The 23,208-nt window shown below is 41.0% G+C and overlaps 1 protein-coding gene across 6 annotated transcripts in view; it reads left to right on the top strand.

The window, feature by feature from the left end:
• Positions 1-23,208, top strand: part of KDM4C (lysine demethylase 4C) — a 403,798-nt gene that overhangs the window by 310,159 nt on the left and 70,431 nt on the right. For all 6 annotated transcript variants that reach the window (XM_089913225.1, XM_089913224.1, XM_022573685.3 and 3 more), the window contains one exon: positions 12,716-12,901. In XM_089913225.1, the coding sequence (XP_089769351.1) occupies positions 12,716-12,901 (186 nt within the window). The remainder of the gene's footprint in view (positions 1-12,715; positions 12,902-23,208) is intronic.

Raw genomic sequence — 23,208 nt, 5'->3', positions numbered from 1 at the left:
TTTTGCAGGCTGCAGGTTCGTAGTTCCCGTTGTTTTTCATATCTGTCCCCAGTGGCTAAAGTTGGTTCAGTGGGTTGTGTAGGCTTCCTGCTGGAGGGGACTAGTGCCTGTGTTCTGGTGGATGAGGCTGGATCTTGTCTTTCTGGTGGGCAGGTCCATGTCTGGTGGTGTCTGTGGACTTATTATGATTTTAGGCAGCCTCTCTGCTAATGGGTGGGGTTGTGTTCCTGTCTTGCTCATTGTTTGGCATAGGATGTCCATCACTGTAGCTTCTTGGTCGTTGAGTGAAGCTGGGTGCTGGTGTTGAGATAGAGATCTCTGGGAGATTTTCACCATTTGATATTATGTGGAGCTGGGAGGTCTCTTGTGGACCAGTGTCCTGAAGTTGGCTCTCCCACCTCAGAGGTACAGCACTGACTCCTGACTGCAGCACCAAGAGCCTTTCACCCACATGGCTTTTGCGCCGCCCTAGTTTTGAAGCTCCCGCCCCTGCCCCTCAGGCTGGGTCCCCGTGGGAGCGATGTTTTCCATTTTTGCTTATTCACTGAAATATTTGTTCTTATGTGGTGATTGTAATCACTGTGTTCATTCATGGTGATTTTAGACATTTTTAATTGTTCTGTGTCAGGGATTCTTAACTTGTTTCATGGACTCTTGTCAGTTTTTGGTAAAGGCTATGGATAGTTCTTCAGAAAAGTATTTTAAAATATTAAAAATAAAATACATAGGATTACAGAGGAGAGAATAATATTGAAGTACACTTACTAAATTGTTTTAAAAATTAGTTTGTGACATGGTAACGTGTTTTTTTTTTATCAATGCATTAAATAACAAGATGCAGAAATCTATAGTTACCTGGTGTCTGAATGATTATGAGCATCAGTGTTTTGAAACTGTGGCTTTGAAGATGAAGGGGAGGTCAGGGCGGTTGAGGACCTTCATGCCTCATGGTCCCTATTATCTGGGTGAAGGAAGAGGCTCAGTTGTCTTTAGAATGTGCGGGTTTGGGCTTCAAGAGTGGTAAGGTTTGGGAACAGATGGGGCAGCCTTGCTTAGCTCTGACTATGTCCTAGGGTCTGAGAAACCTTTTATAGATGTTATTTCTTTGAACCCTGAGAACAGCTTCATGAGGAGTAGTTGCTGTTGTCATCTTTACTTGACCAGTGAAGCAGCTAAGCTTGGAAAGATTACCCACAAATAGATCATTGAAAAAAATATTGGCCATTTACTCGTCCTCAGAGGAAGTCCACCTAAATAATCCAGAAGCAATATCCTGGTTAGTAAATCAGTGCAAGGCCACAGTGGGGGCAGGGTTAGGGTTCAATCTTAATCCTTTGACCAGAGCCCGTTTTACCGCCTTTTGTCCATTCCCTCAGCTGGGAAAGATAAAAGAACTTCTCGGTGACCCTAAGGGCCACTTGAGATTGAAACCCCACATTTGTCTAATCTAGAAGACAAATCCCCAAACTCACTGTTAGGTGATTGTTCCTCCAGAAGCAGGAGGAGGGATGGGCTCTGGACCGGACAGTGTTCACACAGGGGGCTGTACCCTGACCTGGCTCTTCTCAGGGCCACAGTTTTCCCCGCCGGAGAGGGAGAGGGTCTTCCTCTGAAAGGCCACCTGTGACACGTCTGCTGATGTTGACCTAATAGCTTTTCATCACTGCTTCCTCAGTTTTATTTGGAGACATGGTGCTGGGGTATTTAAAGTTAAACATAATTTTTCGCAATATGGTCTGCTGCTGGTATAATTGAAAGACAAGAGACAAAGAGGTTGCAGCAGGCCACAGAGAGAACCATTCATGGGTGACAGTTTCTCACAAGAGTCAGATGTATTCAGGGGCCTTGGGGCAGCTTCTGGTGTTTAGAGCAGGAAGTACACCCCAGCATCTCGGTTTGTGTAGTGATCAAAAATAAATCATGAGATCTCTTTATTTTTCCTTTTTCCAAACATTCAAATAAGTACCATTCACCAAGATAAATATATGTAGCAAGAGTGTACATAAATGTTCATTTAAACTGTTAAAAAGTTCCTGTAGGAAGTCAGATAAGAGAGGCGGTTGAAATGTGGCTCGTGGGAGCCAGTTCCTTCTCTGCAGATTAGAGATGCTTTACTGTTTCCTCTCAGACCCGACCAGTGAATGCAATTTCAGTAAATATACAGAAAACAGGCATTTCAGAAACATACAGTCCTCTTTAAAAAAAACCTTGAACAAAACAACCCTGCAACCTTTATAGTGTTGGATGTTTGCACTGTCTCAAAACAAATATTGCTAAGGATAATTAGTCTTTGTCTTTGATTTATTGTTTTTTTGTCAGATATCTTAAGGCCTTTAGGCTTGAGGCCAGAAATAAATAGAAAATGTGTCCTAGTCCTTGATCTGATAATGCCAATAGCAAGTCGTATCAGATATTCATAATAAATAAAGATTTTTTTTTTTGCCTGTCCTTGGAACAGCAGGAAGCTTGTAAGCCAGTCTCCCTAAACTGTGACAAACAGGAAAATTGTGTTTCTTTTTAGATTTAACAGAGAATTAAATGATTAAAATGCTATCATTTCCAGCATTAATTCAGAGCGATCTTTAAAAATTCTTCTAAGTTATAAGTAACCTCACAAATTTGTGTCGATTTTTGTGGGTTAGAGAGCACATATCAGTGACTAAGCAGGACCTCGTTGTATCAGAAAGGACAGAGTGCCTTTTTTTTTTTTTAAGTAAGTATATAATTCAGTAATTCTGGGTTCAATTAAATGCTTTATTCGAGGAGAGTAAGAATTTCTGTTTGATTTCTTGTAAACAATAATTTCAAAAAATGAAATTTCCTCTAGGAAACAGGTGCTCTTTAATATTAACATAAAAAGAAATAAAAGTGCAAATAAAAAGTACTTACAAAATGTTTATTTTGTGGTTTAGGAGGCTTGCTTTCCCCACCCATCAGCTGAAAGATGTTTAGTGACACTTAATAAGTACTTGGAATAAGATTTGTTCTAAAGCTCTCTATATGCTATAGTTGTATGCCCGCTTTGCCCTTTAAATCTGAAATAAACTTGCAATGAAGTATAGAACCCAAATAGGCTGTTAGAGAAGTAGAAATGATAAGTGATTGATTTTTCTCAGCATAGATAACATTGCCTGTTTCGTGATTCAGCAAATGCTGCTTTATACCATCAGTGAAGTGCCTCTTTGAACATGAGATTGTGATGTTGCCTTTAATATTTAATTTAATTGCAAATCTGCTTATATGTCTGGCTTTTCTGCATAGCCCAGGTAGTAGTTGCAGAGGGGAAGCTCTGTTTTCTGCTGAGGGGGTGTCAGGAAGAAGGGCAGGAGACGTTCAGGGGCTAGCGTGCTGCCCCCATGACTTCTCACCATTTCTGTTTATTCAGGCCATGTTATTTTGGCTGTTTCTGTGACTATCCTTTGTGCCTGTGCTGAGCTGGATTCAAAACCAGGTCTGTCTGACTTCCCAGTCCATGCTTCTAATAACTGTGAAATACTATCCACATAGGGAAGACAGGGGAGTGTGGTATTTGGTCAGGGCACTCCCCAGATATTTAGTTTGCACACATGCCAGGTGCCTTCGATAACAAGACGAGTAGAATTTGTCCAACCCTCAAAGAGCAAAAGATGGATGAGCAAAGAGACATGCCTGGGCAACAGGCATTCTTAGCCCAAGGTTGTTGAGATTTTCTGGGCTGCCCTGGAGACTTGCTTGGTTGCTGAAGCCACTCAGAAACCTCTTAGCTTTGTTACATCCATCTAGAATGTCCTCTCTCCCTCCCTCCTCATGCCTCTGCATGTGGACTGTCTGAAACCTGCTAGTCCTTCAAGGTGAACTCAAAGGCAGCCCACTCTCGCTGGCTTCCCCAGTTCTCTAAAACCTGCTAGACAGCTTCCCTGAGCCACGCGGGGGACCCCGTGTCCCCGCCACCACTGCAGGCTCAGCCATCATGCAGCACGTCCCCAGCACCCTGCAAGGCAGCATAGGACCTGGTGTAGAAGCATTGCACGTAGCCTCTGAACACCAAGAAGTTAATTACAAGGAACTTCTGACTTTGGAGAAGCCCCCTTTATACTTTATTATGAGTTCCCGGGAGCCAGTCTGTGGAACTGACCCAGAAGTGCCTGGACTTGGTGACTCATGGCCCTCAGTTCAGAGCGGTGCACGGGTCACCTGCCTGAGCAATCCTGCCACCTGGCCTGAGCCGTCCAAGCAGAATCGCACCTCCTTCCTCGTCCTGTGTTGGTGTCCCTCGGGTGGCTGTCATGAAGTTCCTTCTTTGTTGCCCCTCTTTCTCACTTGAAGAGTGGTGAAGAGCAGGGGCGCAGATGGGTAACTGCTCAGGTGCACATGCCGGCTTCACCTTTGTTCTGCTGGTCCATCCCCATCTCCTTCCAAGTCCGTAGCCCTTCATCTTGCTTATCGTGATGACCGTGGCAACACTTTTATCACAACTCTTTTTGTTTGCCAAATTAAGCTTCTTGAATAAATGGATGACATCTTTTTGTGTCTCCTTTTGCATTTTTCAAAATGCCTTTCATATAGAAGATATTTAATAAATATTGAGATAGCTGAAAGAATGAATTGACACATTATATATAATAAGGAAACGATCCTTCATGTGGTCAATGGATATTTATTGAGCACCTACTGTGTGCAGTCAGTGTTCTAGTACTGGTATTAAAAGGTGCTTCCAGAGGATTCCTATTTGGTGATCTTCCTGGTGGTGTTTCTGCTGATCCAAAATTTAAAAAAAAAAAAGTGTGACTGGGCTGTTGACATAAAGCTTTTCAAGAGTCATTTGTTAATTTGTCAGTTTGTGTATGAACTGCCATGGCCTTTCCAGTTCTAGAATCCTTTTGTGATTCTTGTTTAATATTTCTCAAGGCCAACAAAGCCCCCCTTGCTTGTTTTGAATAAGTGCAGCCTTCTGGCTGATCACTACCACCTCTGCCCGTTTTTCTGTCTCTGTCTCTTGGCCTGGCTGAGCTCATTCCTCTGCCCTTTCCTCTTTAGCCTGCTGCTTGACTTTTTCTTAGCTTCTCACCTTTTGTGGGGTGAATCTCACTAAACAAAAAGCAATGAGATAAATGGCTTCTGATACATGTCATAAATAATGATTTAATTCCACACACTTGACACCGTGAGCCATTTATTTTAATGCTCTGAACTTGAAGGGTAGAAATAACTTTTCTTGGTGGGGGTGTGGAGCGACAGAGTGCTCACCATGTTACGAGCTGATGCACAAGTATTCAGAATTGAGTTTTACTGTATCATTTCATGACATCTGCCATTTGTAATATGCTTAGACCGCTGAGATCAGAACAATTCTGTCTGGCCCAAGTGGTGTGAGACTGCATATTAATTGCTGCCCCTTACTATAGCAGCCCATACCCTGCAGTGTGAGCTCACCGTGGACACCTCGGTTTTCAACCTTCCCTTCTCCCTTCCTCCCCAGCCGCTCTTTAGCTCTCTGGGTAAACTGATTTCTCTCGGCATCAATCTACTCCTCTCCCTGCTCCTTCTGAATCTTGCTCTCACATGACAGCTCTCGTGTTCTGCTTTTCCTTCTGCCTAAGTTGTTTACATGTCTGTTTCCTCCCCTGGACTGTAAGCTCCTTGCTGTAGATCTTAGACTGCATCATACAGCGTTCCCCCAGTGTTGGCCATTATTGGCACGTGAGTGACTGAGTTAATGAATATTTATGAGCAGAACATAAATTTTACAGGTAGAGTAAAAAAAAAAAAAGCTTTCTCTTTTAAAACCTATATTTAAGGATGTAGAGCAAAATCAAAGTTTCAGCCTCAGTCCTCTGACTTGCCTGCAACAATAGTGACATCCATTGAGTCCAACAGTATTCCCTGTTGGAGCTGGAAACGTCAGCTTGCCATGGAGTACCTGGAAAAAACGTCTTTGGAGAGCAAAAGGAAAAAGGAAAAATATCAGCTTGTTACTTGTCTGATAAGGAAATACTAATTAAAATAAAAGTATTTGTGCCTGTTTTGAAATTATCAGCTTATTTATGGAAGAAAAAAGAATCATAAAATTGGCAAAACAACAATAAAATCATACTACAAATCATATTAAAAGAAAAAGAAGGGAAGGGGGTGTACTTTGAACCTGTAACTCCTTCACAGCTCATCATTTCTTGATGCCCTTTGCCAGGCTCTGTGCTCAAGGAATCTAATGGTACACAAAGCCTCACTGCCAGATACTTCATTAAATCCTCAACCCATTAGGAGCTTTAATGGCCTATGCCATTGGAATAAGTATGGAAATCCAGTCCCCCAAGAAAGTACAGTGATCTATAAATCATACTTGCCTGAGGATTCTCTCAGCCCTTGACACAGAAGAATAGATGAAAAAACATTGTACTTCCTGAATTGCCTTATACTAGAGCCTCTCAGAATAATCCACACCCTTTAACACTTTAACCCACCAGCCCAGTGGTTCTCAAAGTGTGATCCCTGGATCAACAGCATCAGTATTACTGACAACTTGTCAGAAATGCAAATTCAACAGCCCCAGCCCAGACACACTGAAATTCTGGGGGTGGCGCCTGCAACCTGTGCTTGAAGCAGGCCTCCCAGTGATTCTGAAGCCCTCTAACATCTCTGGTGGCATAGTTACGTGTGGAGTCTTTTTTCACTGTTGGGGAAACAGGTGAGCAGGTCTATAGTTTGACCAAAATATACTTGCCTGGATTCAGTTTAGTTCAACAAACATTGAGCAGCTGTTATGTCCCAGGCATCCTTACTAGAAAACGATAAAGGTGAATGACACCTTAAAGTCACTCTCCAGTGTCATCTGTGTCAGCATTTTCCTGCTCTGCTGTGTTGGTCTCCCTGGACATCAGCCCTCCTCAACTTTGTTCTGAAGTACCCCAAGTGATGGCTCTCTAGGCTGCCTCATTTGACTTCTCAAACCTCCTTTATTTATCGTCTTCCAGAAATTGGTTCCTTATCCCTCTCCCAGTGGGTCACTGGCATCTCAAACAGGAACTGCAGGAAGAATGGCCCTGTCTTTCTGAACTTTCTGTGCTTTTAAGTGCCCAACAGTCTTACTGTTCACACATTCCTTTCAGTCCTCATCCCTCTAGAAATTGGTCACCTTAACCCTCATCTATTTCAAAACTAAAGCAGCTACTAAAGAGGTTCTTTCCCACAGCACACAGACTGTCCAGCCCTGGCCTTGAGTGAGTAGCTCTATTTAAAGGAAGATATAGAATTTCTGTCAACAAAGAATAACAGGAGTGAAAAACACTTAACATTTACCTTCCTCCTAATAGCCACTTCCCTAGTCCAAGTCGTCATCATCCTTTGCCTCAGTATTCCTGTGGCTTCCTAACAGTTTCATTTCCCACCAGTGATCTTACTTAAATGCTGCTTCCATCATTTCACAGCTCACTATCTTCAAATACGTGCCCATGGCCTATAGCTGGGGTCAGCACACTAGGGCACGTGCTTGTTGTTGTAAATAAAGTTTTATTGGAACACAGCCACGCCCATCATTTGTGAATTATCTGTAGCAGCTTTTACACTACAGTTGACCCTTGAGAAACATGGGTCCATTTATCTGTGGATTTTTTTTTCAATAAATATATTGGAAATTTTTTTGGAGATTCGTGGCAATTTGAAAAACTTGCAGATGAACCATGTAGTTTAGAAATATGGAAAAAATTAAGAAAATGTTAGGTATGTCATGAATGCGTAAACTATATGTAGATACTAGTCTATTTTATCATTTTCTACCATAAAATATACACAGATCTATTATAAAAAGTTAAAATTTATCAAAAGTTACACACACAAACACAGACCACACACGGTGCCACCCATTACATTAGGCTACCCATAGAGCAGTCATATTACTGCTTCTTCATTATTAATGCATGAATCATTATACCTGTAAGTAAATATGAATTTTTTAACATTATCTTTTAATTTTTGATGCCTACTGTTAGCAATATGTTTAACATCTACAGTTTTTCATATCATATAAGACAATATTGATGTAGGTACTGACAGACAATTCATCTTGTAAACAGATGACATAAACTTAGGTATGGATAAATATAGTACAGTACTGTAGATGTATTTTATCTTCTTTGATTTTTTTAAATAACATTTTCTTTTCTCTAGTTTACTTTATTGTAAGAATAGCGTGTATAATACATATGACATACAAAATACGTGTTCATCGAGTGTTTATGTTATGGGTAAGGCTTCTGGTCAGCAGTAGGCTCTTAGTAGTTAAGTTTGGGGGAGTCAAAAGTTACATGATTTTTGACTGCGCAGGGGTTGGGGTTGGTGCCCCTAAGCCCCACATTGTTCAATTCAACTATACAATGTAGAGTTGAGTACTTGCAACTGGCACTGTATGGCTCACAAGCCTAAAATATTTATCTGGCATTTTAAGAAAACTTCTGCTACCCTTGGTCTATAAGATAAAATTTAGTCTGTTTACAGTTAACTTACTGATATGTTTGGGTTTAGTTCTCCCAATTTATAACGTGCTTTTTCCTTTGCTCCCACCTGTTCTATGTTTCTGTTTCTTTCCTTTCATGTCTTTGTTTGAATTTATTATTTTTCCTTATTCTATTTGTTTTCCCACTATTAGTGAATTGGTACTTTTACCCTTTTCCCAGACAATTCAAGAACATTTAGAACATTTAAAACTTCACTTTTACTGCTTCTTCCTTATATGCTACAATTGTCATCTATTCAAATTATCTCTCTGTTTTCAAACCCGGAAGACATTAATGTTATTGTTCATACAGTCCATATTCATTTAGATTTATCCACATATTTAGCATTTTGGTTACTCTTTACTTCTTCATTACATACTTCTGATCCTTGAATGTGAAAAAGAAAAAATAATCTTTATGTTTGCTCTCACATTTGAATGAAAATTAGGCTGGATGTAGACCAAATTTAATTTTCCTCTATAAATTGGAAGACTGTTTCATTGTCTTTTAGCACTCACTATTGCAGATTAGAGATCTGACAGTAATCTGATTTTTCTCTTTTATTCTTTGGAAGATTTTGGGATTTTCTCTTTTTATTTGGAAATATAACATGTATCTAAGATGTGTTTAGGTGATTTAAAAAAAAAAATTAACCCTACTTGTTGGGCCTTTTTCAGGTCTGGAAAATTTCTGTTATTTTCTCTTTTTCTATTCATCTAGAATGCCTTTTTTTTTTTTTTTTTTTGTGTGTGTGTGTGTTACACGGGCCTCTCACTGCCATTGCCTCTCCCATTGCGGAGCACAGGCTCCGGACAAGCATGCTCAGCGGCCATGGCTCACGGGCCCAGCCGCTCTGCGGCATGTGGGATCTTCCCGGACCAGGGCACGAACCCGTGTCCCCTGCATGGGCAGGCGGACTCTCAACCGCTGCGCCACCAGGGAAGCCCTAGAATGCCTTTTAGAGAGATAGTAGAACATCTGGATCTCTTTTCAATACTGCTTAGCATTTGTGTTCCATTTTCCTTCTTTTTTGATCTTTTCTTCTGTGTTCTGTACAATCTCTGGGCTCCATCTTCCAGTTGCTAATTTGATCTTCAGTGGGATCCATTTCAGAATTCAGCACATCTTAATTTTTTTTTCTTTACAATAATATTTTTAATTTTAGAACTGGTGGTTGTTACTGTTCTTGTTTTTCAATTGATGGGATCTGTTTGGGAATCTCTATCATAACACGTGCTGCATCTCTTTTAAACTCGTCTTCTGTTTCCCCTTACCTGATTCCTTAGGCCAGCTATTCTTCTATTTATTAATTATAGTATCTCTTGTTCATGGCATTGTTCTCCTTCAAGTGTTTGTGATTTTTAAAGTATATGATTGTATTTTATCTTGGGTGCACTATTATTTTCCTTAGCCCAAACGAGAATTCACTTGTCTTATTGGCAAATGATAGGTCAGGTCACAGGACTCGGATTCAGATCGGATCAGATTACTTCACCTGCTGATGAAGAGTGGGGGCAGGTGGGCCATGGGGCTGGCCTGACAGTGGGTCCCTTGCCTTTTAATTATTTGCTTCCACTCTTGACTTTGGCCTTGCCAGAACTGCCTCCTCAGAGACACCTACTAATAGTTTGTTGCTGGGGCTCTCCTCCCTGAAATTAAGTGCTCTCTTTTTTGTTAGTCAGTGCTATTACGGTTTCATTCTTTTTCCTATCTCTATTTATTTAGGGTTTGGGGCTGGTGGATTTGTAGCAGGGGCTGAGGCCACCATCTTGATCCAGTCAGTTCATTACATTTCTTTAAAGCCTTCTTCCCTATGTTACCCCCAAGCACACCTGATTGCACTGGTCATTCTAGTTTCGTACAGCATTTTGTTTCTACTTTTTTCATAGTACTTAATTCTATTGTAACTTTCTAGGAAGTGGCTTATATGTCCTAATCTTTGCCCTATTGAATTAAATTCCGCAGCCCAGCAGTATAGGTGTTAAATTGCCATAGTTGCTTTAGCCAGGGTAGAGAACAATTGGTTTAGTAGCAAGCAAGTGAAACTGGGGTTTGGAAGTACTATGTAGACTGTAATACAGCATATGGAATGGCTCCCCTACTAAGTTTTGTGGAGTTCTCCATCTCTCCATGAACCTATTAGATGTTTAAGCCAAACTTCTCAACTCTGTGAATAAACATCTTCCAAAGCATTGCATTACAAGAGTCTTCAGGTTGACTTTCTAAGGATACTGGTTTTATCCTTAGAAATGGCTACCTCTGGTCTTCCTGGGAAAGGAGGCACTTCCCTTACTAGATTCCAAGGAGTGAGTTATTAGTAGGCTTAAATGTATTCTCTCTGTCTCCTTCCCTCTTTCTGGAGAACTTCTGTTTATTAGGAAGTTAATGGTAGAAGAGGCTGGGAGTTACCAGTTCATTAATTAGCTAAGTCATAGTACTCTTTCTTACTCTTAATCCTATTTAATTGGTAAAATAGGAAACAATTTCTCCTTTCATACATCTGTCAATATCTGAATTTATTCAAACACTGACCTCTTTGTGGTGTGATTAGGCTCTTAAAAGATTATCTGATTATGCCTGGGGTTCCTGATATGAGGTCTTTCTATTATATATGTCATCATATTTCAAATGGTTGGAATTGACAAAAAGATACTGGTAAACCAAGAATTACCAGGAATGTATTGAAACTGATACCAAGAATTGCCAAAGAGATATCAAGATGTTAAATAATGCTTTTGTTCGTATTGTAATGGGTCTTTTTTCAGTTCTATGGGAAGGTGAATCAAAATGGCATGAAATAAAAGACTGCGAGACTGGTTAGGAGGCCACTACTACACTGGGCAAGACAACATGGACAGAGATGGTGAAAGTTGGTATAGATGGGTAGGTGAGATCAGAGTAAGATTAAGGTGCAGGATCTATTAAGGTGCAGACTGAAGATGCTGATCAGATGTGAGGGCAAAGAAGAGTTAGACGTTTTGTCCACATTGATTCTTACAGGTCTGTTGATAAAACATTACAGTCCTCAAAAGGCATTGAGTGTAAGTACCTTTTTTGTCCCAGGAAGGAAAATGTACCTATAAAAGAAGAATATTTGCATCATCATTTGATCAGATTGCAGACTTACTTTATCCTTAGGAATGAAAAGTTGAGCTTTTTGATCACTCTGTTTCTTCTGCTTTCTGAACCTGACCCTGTGTTGTTCTACAACTATTTTTTCCTAACCTTCAAGTATTAGTTCACAAATCTTGCATTTAGTGAAGCTGTTTGATTTTTTCCCATCTCTCATAACAAATGTACTGATAATGTTTAGGGCTAATTGTATGCAATTTAACTTTCATATTGTGGTAATTATTATTGCAGTTTTTATTTCCATTCTTTCTTCCCCAGGCATAGTCAGCTATAGATATTCAACAAAATTATGCCCTTTGGGGTGATTTTCAGTTTTCTCACTTTGGGAGGCATATTTTTGTTGCAGTCATGAAGGGTTCAGATTTGGATTATTAAACACTTGACCCTGCAGTTTCCACATTGGACCATTTAACACTTTACGTTTCCTTGTAAATGGAAACGTGAGCCCAGCTGTGTGCTCTTTGGGTTTTTGGGGTTTTTTTGCGGTATGCGGGCCTCTCACTGTTGTGGCCTCTCCCGCTGCGGAGCACAGGCTCCGGACACGCAGGCTCAACGGCCATGGCTCACGGTCCCAGCCGCTCCGCGGCACATGGGATCCTCCCAGACCAGGGAATGAACCCGTGTCCCCTGCATCGGCAGGCGGACTCTCAACCACTGCGCCACCAGGGAAGCCCCTCTTTGGGTATTTCTGAAGACCTCGTCTAACTTAGGAGAGTATGTGCCTGTCTGTCAAACCCATAGTCTATCTCTTGATGTACAGAAAGGCCTAGCATGCAGAAGGTAAAAGAGAAGAAGCTTCAGCATTCATGGGTGATTTACAGGAGCACCCGGGGGGCCTCTTCCTCAGCTCTGTGCCTGGAGAAGCATGTGCAAAAGGGCTTGGCTTTCCTTACCACAAGCATGTGTCTGGTAGTATGCGGCTGTAGCTGTGTGTTTCCTTGAAGGTACGCAGCTTACGTTGTCACAGTCACTCTCACCATTAGGGGCCCTGGAGGTCAGGCCTTGTTGGTGTAACCAGTTTTTTTACTCTCTAATAGCTATTATGCTGTGAAGTGTGGAAATTGGCTGAGTTGACCGAGTTTGAATTGATGCTCTTCTTTGTTTTAACCCTCCAGAAATGCATGTTCTGCAGGCACCGGGTTAAGAAGGTCTCTGGAGCCTGCATCCAGTGTTCCTATGGCCGATGCCCAGCCTCATTCCACGTCACGTGTGCTCATGCTGCTGGGGTGCTGATGGAGCCTGACGATTGGCCGTATGTGGTGAACATCACGTGCTTTCGACATAAAGTCAACCCAAATGTGGTAAGGCCTGCTCTCCCTTTACCGATGCCAAGACTGCATATGAATCCCTTCCTGCACACCTCCCAGGGCTAGCATGTTCTACTCTGTAATGTTACTCATTGATGATGTGTCTAGACTGTGAGTTTCTTGAGGGCAGGTAGTATACATTATTATTTACTAGTATTTGCCCAAGACCCATCAGTGTCTGGCACATGCTAGATGCAATACATATTTATTGAGTTGAATGAGTGAATGAACAGATGAATGGATAAAACTCTTTCTGCCTGTTCTGGTTTGGGGTTTGTCTACAGGGCTGCTGAGCACGCTTGTACAGGTTGTGTCCTGCACATCTCTGGGATGAGGGGGGGAGCATTTCTGGGAAGAGACTGATGTGAAAGCGTCTCCTGAGGTCCTGCAGTGTTTAATCCAGACACCTGTACACTCTGGCCTTAGGGGTTTATTTAATCCCTTCTAGAGAAAACAAAGAGCAGCAACACAGTAAAGGGAGGGAGAGGGTGATCACAAATGTTTGGGGACTTGCTGTCTGAGATGGGATAAGTTAGGGGCAGCATAGAGGCCGGGAGGAGTGAGGACAAGCTCAGAAAAGCAGAAATGCAGAAGAGAAGTTCAGAGGGCAGCGTTTTCTGCCTTTTCCATTTCACTCAGGACTGAACCTATTTCTGGGAAAAGAGCGTTTGCAACTAACTAACATGTGAATTTAATTGTAATTCAGTTTACCTGTCCTTGGTGAATTGAGTCTTTCCTCTGTTTCAAAGGCTTAGAATCATTAAGACAGTGTAGAGGTAGTTGCTGTGCCTTTGTTAGCTTTCTTGTTCACCATCATTGTTTTTGGCTGCCAGTGAGGACTCTAAAGCATCCTATCGACCCTCAGCTTTGCTAACGTGCTGCCCCTTGTTATCCCTGGGAAGCTTGGCCACAGATTATTTGCAGACTAACATGCTTGTCCCATGTCTCTAATCACCTCCTGTGAGCAGCCTGCCAAGTCGTCGGTATGGGCTTGGGGAGCCATGACGCATACACAACAGATCTCTCGGCTTTTTGATGATTCTGGCAACTTCCATCGGTGTCTTGAGAGATGCTTGATGTTTGTGGGTTGGAACTCTGTGTGGATGCATGCGAATGTGCAAATGTAGAAAATGACATCACCAACTGTCACATCTATTTTAAAGTCATTTTCCATACTTTTCCATTGTTTTAGGTCTCAAGTTACATATTCATTTGTGCTTTTTCCTTAGTTTCTTGAGTTGATGGGCTCTTGCTAAGAATAGTATATGTACTCAGCAGAAAACACTTTAGCAGCTTAAAAAATTACACTAATAACACATTGCATTCTGTGGCGCTTTGCCATTTACAGTGAAGTCACTAGCATTACCTCATTAGATGACACATGTGAATACATTTTGAGATGTGAACCAGGTCGTGGCCTCTGGAGTCAGAGTTGTTGGTGTTCACACTTAGATTCTGCCAGTAACACATGTGCAGTCTTGTGCAAGTTCTTCTCTCTGAGTCTCAGCTTCCTTGTCTACAGTGGCATGCCTACCTTACCATGTGGTTTTCAATCCACCGGACACTGTAAGCCCTCAGAAAATGAAAGTTGAACTACTGCTTTCTCGTTTTGCTACTTCTGCTGCTGTTGCTGCTACAATCCTACATGAACTGGGCCACATGCGTAATATTATCCCTGCTTCAAGGATAAGAAGCTCAAGTTCAGAGAGGTTCAGTTTTTTGCCCAAATAGATTCAGTTAATGAGCGACAGGTGCTGGAATGTAAATGTCTTTTCAGCCCCTACTCTACTATTTGTTGAATTCCAAACCCCAAACCCCCAGTGGTGCTAGAGGTGTTCATCTAAAGCTTTGCTTGGGATCATACATTCCCTTTTTAATATTCCAGAGCTCTGTGGTTACTGATGATTATATTGAAGTTGCTATTAAAGAGATCCAGGTGTTCAATCAGGACCTCATTCCTCTTAACTCTGATGTGTGGCTCAGTCAGGTCTATGTTACCAATGTGTTTCGTAAATGATGATGAAAAGGAAAATATTTGACTTTGAGGTGATTTAGAAACTGCTCTCCCCTACAGATCACTTTAAGCTCGGTATACTTTGTAAAGGGTAGGGAAAAGATCATATAATTTACATTACATGTGGCAGGTTTTCCTTATGAGGAAAACATTTTAGTGATCGTAAATTGCGTTTGCAAAGCTCTCTAGGGGGAAGCACTATGAACACTGGATTTCTAAAATACATTCCTGATAGCTAATACTTATCCATTATTCTTTAATGAGACTTCAAGTATAGATTCCTCCCCAAAATGTTTGACAACTAACTAGAGGGAATTCATAGAATCTGGCAACTTTGGTTGAGAGCATTGTGATTACCCTTACTGTGTTAAGTGTCCTCTCCTTTTTCAAGCATAAAAAAATTGAACTTCACTCAGGTACTTCTCTTGGTGTAAACTGTGAGTGCCAGGGGACACACTCCCAAGAGTCGGAAGTATAGTTTGTCTATGTTCTTAACCATGTCTTGATTGTTTGGGAGTAATGGGCAATCACTGAATCATAGCAGTGGAAAAAACTCTGAGATAAATTTCAGGCTAACTTGGCGAGCCAACACAGGCATTTTAGAGAGTAGAGGATGCCTGTACAATTTAGGTGAAATGAAGTATAAAGCTACAGTTACTTCAGTATTCCATTTATACTTACTTTAGAGTTTTTGTTTCCCTTTTTTTTTTTTTTGCTTCTTCCATTATTTGCTTTTTTGCATCCAAAAGGACCATTTTAAAGTAAATTCTACTCCTCCTTTAATGCCACAAATTATTTAAAATATACTAGCTTATTCAGTGCTGTTGAGCTTTGGGTGTAAAGTCATTCTGGATAATGGTATAAAAATTTTGTCTGATTTATTATAATGCACTTTTCCAGTAGACAGTAATCATACTCTGTAATTAGAATGATAACATTTGGAAAAATAGGTAGCTTTCAAATTCTTAAAGTAGAAAGGAGCATATTACAGAAAGTGTTCAGCTAATCCTTGATAATCTAAATTTTAGTTTGCAGTTTTCAGTGTTTTTGTCAAACATATTTTTTGACTGGCACCTTTCTTTCAAATATGAGGTTTTATTTGTGTGTGCATGTATGTGTGCACATGTGTTTAGGTGTGTAGTGTTGTGGTACTTGACCATCCTTTGCCATGAGCCACTGTGACCTCTTTTCTGGCTCTATTTCTGAAGGTTCCATTGGATGTATTCCTAACCCACTTACGTGCATGTTGCACAGATGTTTATAAGGAAAAGACAGAGAACACAATAAATAGTAAAATGGTTTTGAACCTGGGAGCCTTGAAAACATTTCTTCTCCAGAGCAAACAATGAGCTGCTCATAAATTATATACTTCTGCAAAGTATAGCCACAACTGGGTCATCTCCTCACACCTGAGTAAACTAGAGAGGTGTCCAATGGAAGAAATGCCTGAATAACGAAGGGCAACAGAACTGAGGAAGATGGAATGCACAGATTTCTCTTTCAAGCAAATTACTTCAATAAGCCTTCATATTAGATTTATAGTGTTTGTTCCATATATGCAATGTTGGAGCTCCAGAATCACTTGTAGTTTATGCATTAATACACTGTAAGGAACAAGGCTTATCTAATATAGAATCTTATACAAGATACATCATTTTCATCTTAATACTCTCTCCTATCAAAGACATTTGAGAAATTTATTTCCTTTATAATTTTCTAAGTTGTGGCTATTAGCAGGGAGATAGACACCTATTCAAAAAAGAGGAAGAACTTGACGTAAACATCTTAGTGGTCAATCTTTTTCCTGCTATTTTGTGTACCTTTTCTTCAATTTTTTTCTATTATTTTAGCTAGATCATTATATTAACTAATTTAACCAGTGTTTTATCTTTTAAACTGGTACTCAGCTTTCCATAGAAGCTGCTTGGTATAAATTTGTTGAAATAACTCGCTAATGCTAGGGAATGAGCTTAGTGGACAGAAGAGAGCTAGTGTTTATTGAGCATCTTTTATGTCGTGTGTGTGTTAGATATTTTACATGGGCACCTTATTTCCAGGTAGTGTTCTTGGTGTGGGCAATGGAAAGTAATGGTCATGTTGGCTTCTGTATGCCCCCCCTCCCCCCGCCCACTCTGAAAGTTTCTCTTGTTATTCTGCCCCTTTAGCTTGCCTTCATGTTCTATTCTAGCACTCATCTTTGTAATAGAACTTGAGTTCTTGCTCAGCACTTACTGACTTCTTTCCCCACCTGTGTCTTCAGGCCAGCTGCCCAGACAAGCTTTAGCACAACTCCTTCCCTGCTGGTACTATGCGTGGCTCAGGACAGGAGGGACACCCGCATTGCCCAGGATCTGGTGAAGGGCTTATAGCAAGGCAGCTCTTCTGGTTAATCTATGCTTACATAACTAACCTTTGGGTGGTAATGGGGTGAGGATACCTGTCATCACTAACAATAAAACCTTTCCTTGGTGTGCAGAAACAACTATCACCTTGCCAGCATGTGGAGCAATCAGTGGACGATCAAGGTCCCTAAATTCTAAACCCTGGAATATTGTATAGTGTATTGTACTTTCAGTATCAGTTATTGAGAAAACACCAAGTGACCAAAAAAAAAAAAAAACCATTAAGAAATCAGTAACACTTTTATATGAATTCATTAATTATAAAAAGGGTTTGTAGTATTTCAGGTTGATTATGGATTGATAGGGAGAGACCCCAAACACTCATTCCCATTATAAATCCCCACTGACCATTTTGAGCATCATTATGGGTTCTAGCCTTTTAGGGATCCAACAGGTACCAGTTGACTGTAATTTTCTTCTTGGTGCTTCTGTCACACTTTGACCATGTGGTTTCAAAACCAGGCACTGTGACACAGAACCAGGCTCTTAGCTGCCATGCTCTGTTCCATAATAAGATAGGCTAAATAAAGATATGAATAAAATGTTTTGGGAGTGCTTGGAAGGAAGTCACTAATTCTATCGGGGGCAGCCAGGTAGAATTCACAGAGGAGGTAACATTTGTGCTGGTTCTAAACAGAGAGAGTTTGAGTTTGCTGAGAGTTTGAGTTGATGTGTTGACCCTGCCGGAGCCGGGCAAACTCGCTGGCATCGGAATGCCACACTGAAAGCAAACTAAACTCTCACTTGTGATTAGTTCTCAGTTATCCAGTTGTCTCTTGATTCAAACTATAGTTTGAATCCATCAGTGTTTTTTCTTTTCTTTTTCTTTTCCCTCCTTTCGTTTGGAGCTCCATTCCATGGCTTGACTCTGTCCCCTTCTAGTTTCTCTTCCCTGCTTTTAAGAAAGAGAACCAGGATTTAGCTAACACTCATCTAGCAATGATCTGAATGGTGCCATTTCCACAGTCCTCTTCCTGCCCCCCAGATCTGGGTGTCTTTGTGTTTAACTGACAGTGTTTGGTGGTTGTTGTTTTTCCTATAACAATTTGGATATTGCTAACTCCCTTTCTGTTCAGTCAGTAAAGTTTGCTATGACCAGATAACAAGCTCTTCTTAGACTTGCGCATAATAATCTGGTGTTTGTATATGATTTGTTTCTTGTGTGTAAATTATTTTTGAAATGCCCTTCTGAATTTGTACTGTTATTGAAAAGCAGAGAGAATTCTGACCAAAGCAAATGTCTGGAGTAAAAAGTTCTTAGCAAGGGTTCAAACAAACAAACAAACAATACGGTGATTCAAGGATGAATCTGATCAATCTTTCTAAATCATACATACATTTGAAAAAAGAAATCCCTTACGCTTTTATCAGTAGGAGTGTTTTGTTGAGATCTCAATCCATGTATCCTAGATGACAGAAAGTTAAGGCCAGAGCTTCCCTGGTGGTGCAGTGGTTGAGAGTCCGCCTGCTGATGTAGGGGACACGGGTTCACGTCCCGGTCTGGGAAGATCCCACATGCCGTGGAGCAGCTGGGCCTGTGAGCCGTGGCCATTGAGCCTGCGCGTCCGGAGCCTGTGCTCCACAAAGGGAGAGGCCACAACGTTGAGAGGCCCGTGTACCGCAAAAAAAAAAAAAAGAAAGTTAAGGCCAGATTTGCCTGGGAGGAGAAATATTTAACACAGACATTTTAGAATATTTACAATTGGAACACATTTTTCCCTTGTTCACTCTGTCAGGTAGAACCAGTGAAGACAGTGTTTTTCTTAATTATATCAAGAAAATTAAATATATCCCACTTCAGACTTCTGTACTCTATTAATAACCCTCATTTTAATTTCCTGCTCCTATTTCTGTAGACATTTCCAGGGGAAGGGCGAGGCCAATGATCATGGAGCTCTTCTCCCCCAGGCTTCCAGTCAGTAGAACAAGGGCTTCAGAGAATCTGTAGCACATCCTCAGTCCCTGGAGTCCCATTGTTATTGCCTTCATAGCTAGTGTAGTTAGAGAGACCCAGGGAATCTCTCTGAGGGCCATCCTACCTTCTGCTGGGCCTGGCTGTGGGGCATAGAGGAAAAGTTCTACTGACACTGACACTCTCCCCACAGGCTCCCTGCAGTGACCTCATGGTCCTAGGCCAGAGGCTCTTTTGTCTCCGTTGAGCCATCTTTAGCTTACCCTTCTGTCCCTCCCCATTTTCCAGCTCCTTTCAAAGTCTGGCCACTTGGTAAGGGTCTTTGTGCCAGTCCCAGCTCGGGCACCAACTGCAGAGATTCCAGACCCATTTCTGATGCTAATTAAAGTGTTTCAAGGAATTTTTGAACTTGTGGGAAGAGATAACAGATGCCTCCATTGCAGATTCCAATTTTAATTCAGTCAAGGATACAGAAACTAATGAGAATGGGGAGACCATGCAGGCAGAGAAAGGCCAAATGCCTTGGTATGCCCTCTCTCCTGCACACTGTTCCCTAGTGGGCTACCCATTTGTGGCAGTATCTGCATGGGGTTGGCTGCTGCTGGGTCTGAATCAAAACTGTATTTTGCTAGCATATGTCAATAGTTGCTCTATATGAAGGGTTTACATTCCCATTCTGGAAGAATGTACTGTTAACAGTCTGGGTCTTTCCATTTAAGGAAAAATTTGCAAGCAACTGGCTCTGGAATCAGACTTCTTCTGGTCAGCAAAGACACATCCTCATCTGGGGGCAGAAAGCAGAGTGGGTTTCCAGGGGCTCAGAACAATATCTCTGCCTTTAAGTACAGCATTTCTCTAGACCCTGATTTCTTATCCTTTATCCTTTAATCTGGTTGGGTAAAAAAACATTATTTCAAATGCTTCCCAGAAACATCCAAATGCATTTGAAAAATGTTAGGATGTAGGCTGTGTGGGACGCCTTGTTTATTTTGCAAATAGACAGCGCTTGCTCCTAAGGGCCTGAAGAGCCCCTGAAATAACTCTGAAGCCATGTTGGCTACTGAGGCCTTAAGTGTTTTTGATGTGAGTGTTAGCAATCACCCTCTTTGGAGCCTTGATTTCCAGGAGCTCTCTTGTTCGACAGTCTTGGCTGTCTTCCTCTCTCTCAAAATGCAGAATAAGGTAGCTTTATAGGAAGGAGAATTTTGCCTGAACGTTTTTCAGCCTTTGTAAAACTGCAAATTGATCCCAATTTAAACAAGAAAATTTCACGGAAAAAATCTGCATCTTGGTACAGGTGTTTGGTTTTTATCACTAAAGCAGACTCATCAGAAGCCCCAGGAGAAACTTGTCAGTGTTGTATTTCCTGCTTGGCTCTGTTATCCCCACTCCCTGCCCCGAAGTGCATCATGGAACCAGGGACCAGTCAGCAGACCTACCGCAGAGGGGCCAACTGCAGGAAGGAATGTTTACATGGGACGGTTGATACTTGGCAACTTCAAGGACCACATGTACTGAGGAAAACCAAGTCTTCCACTCTAACAACCACTTATGTGGCTACGTTTTTTAGCATAGGTAAGATGTGTTTCTATATGAAACACTTGCTCAGTTTTTCACAGAATTAATATTTCTCAGTTCCCAGGAAACTTTAAGCTTTTCAGCAATTTATACACCTTTTTTAAAAAAGTAATTAAGGCTTGCATTATTGTCTGATAGCTTGTTACAAAAATTAAGTAGTGACACTAAATCCCGTATTTTAACATTGGTATTACGGTCAAGCACCATGGATACAGTAGAGAAATATAAATGGACTGTGCCACAACAGCAAAGGGTATTTGACATTCCAACATCTTGTAAAGCGTAAGAGGCAGATATTCAGTTCCTTCATTTAGAAAACAGTAATTAGATGCCATAGTCGTAATGAAATCCATAGATACTGACAAAATGTAATGAGAGTATAATTTTATGAGACTATTAACTGCAAGCAATAGAAAAGACACTTAAATGAGGTAAGTTCCAAGGCTTCTATCTAAAAGTCTAGGTCTATGTTCTGTGTCCACTTTCAGCAAACATGATATATAAAACTCTGAATTAACTAGAAAGGCCTCTTGAGGTCTCTTGGCAGGAAGCCAGGCAGCCTGGGGCTACTTCCCCCCTTTCCACAGAGTGTTGGTAGCCATCTTGGGCTCTGACACATTTCTCACGTGTAAATAAATACTTCTTTCCAGGTATAAAAGGGATGGTTTCTTCACCATTCCTTATCTGAAGTTGGCTTGTTTGCACTGTGAGGTTTCATGCATCCTCCCTGTCTTCTTGTCCCACACTGGGTATAGTGGGTCAGTGAAATTATAGAGTAGTATCTGAAGGAACATTTCCAGTTTCTACATCTTTCAATGAAACATTCTTTTAATTTTTCTTTCAGCCATTACTGGGCTGACCTGTCACTCAGAAGCTTTTTCTTGGGGCAGGAGGGAGGGAGAAGTGAAAACCCTCTTTGTGGGCATCGGATACGCTCATGGGTTATTTTCCATTTTGTTTGTCTTTCCTTGAGAATTAGGTAGGCCTTTTAGTTAATTTTGTCCCACTTTTCTCATATATTTCTCAGGAATTAGAAGAAAATTAAAAATTTGCAAACCCTTATATGTTAAACAACTTTTAACTATACCTTAAAGTGTGTTGTCATGTATCTTTATCATGTATTTTGAGAAAAGAAGAGCATCCTTAATAGATGCAAAGAAGTAGCTTTTGTCAAGGCTGCAGAGCCCAGAGAGATTAAAAGGAGGGCTACAAGGCACAGGGCTGGAAAGGAGGGGCTGCTCCAGAGCCGCTCAGTCCTTCCCCTGCCCTTCCTGCCTCCACTGGAACCTCACACAGCTGTCTTTCAAGCACAGTTCTGGGCACACAGATGCATTTAATTAACACTTGATAGACTGACAGATGGATATTAGCTTGCTTGCTTAATAGTGGACGTTAAAGACTGTGGATTTGTCCTCTTTGATTAACATTGGTGAGCCAGTGAGGCAGAATCTGCACTGTTCCTGCTGTTGTTGTGATGGGCAGTAGAAAGCTTTTGGTTGACTTCTCTGCCACTGCTCCTTTGGCTGTTTCTCCTGAAATTTCAAACGAAGCTTAGGAAGCTTGCACTTGTTCATTCTGAGTCTCTCTCTCTCTCTGTCTCTCTCTACCTCTCCCCCCCCTCTTTCTCTCTGATGCTCATGTAAGTAGTGTGCCTTTGTAGAATCAGAATTGCCTGTCCCACCCTGATTTTCTCTCCTGTTCAAGGTGACTTCCCCCTTTTGTTGAGAGCAGCATATCAAGGTAGATGAGGTAAATAAAATTAATAATAGCTAATATTGGTTTAGTGCCTTTTAAAGTTTATTGAATGCTTTCATAAGTATTGGGTTGGCCAAAAAAATGTTCGTTCAGTTTTTTCCTTAAGATGCCTCTAGTAGCACTTAGTTGTCTTTAACTTTATTTGAAACAATTTTGTTAGATTGTATTGTGACAGCTATCGTATCAGCGTACATTTAAAAAAAACTTATCAAAATTGGTGAATTTTTGTGCAGCCATTTTAATATTGAAGATGGAAGGAAAAAAGCAACATTTTTGGCATATTATGCTTTATTATTTCATGAAAGGTAAAAACGCAACTGAAATGCAAAAAAAGATTTGTGCAGTCTATGGAGAAGGTTCTGTGACTGATCAAACGTGTCAGAAGTGCTTTGAGAGGTTTCGTGCTGGAGATTTCTCACTGGGTGATGCTCCACGGTTGGGTAGACCAGTTGAAGTTGATAGCGATCAAATCGAGGCATTAATTGAGAACAATCAACGTTATACTACGCGGGAGATAGCCAACATACTCAAAATATCCAACTCAAGCATTGAAAATCATTTGCACCAGCTTGGTTCTGTTCATTGCTTTGATATTTGGGTTCCACATAAGTTAAGCAAAAGAACCTTCTTGACTATTTCC

This window comes from Delphinapterus leucas, chromosome 6, assembly GCF_059928025.1.
Source record: "Delphinapterus leucas isolate spDelLeu-1000000601 "Yukka" chromosome 6, BTC_Dleu_Yukka2, whole genome shotgun sequence".
Classification (NCBI taxonomy): domain Eukaryota; kingdom Metazoa; phylum Chordata; class Mammalia; order Artiodactyla; family Monodontidae; genus Delphinapterus; species Delphinapterus leucas.
This window is presented reverse-complemented; position numbering and strand designations above follow the sequence as displayed.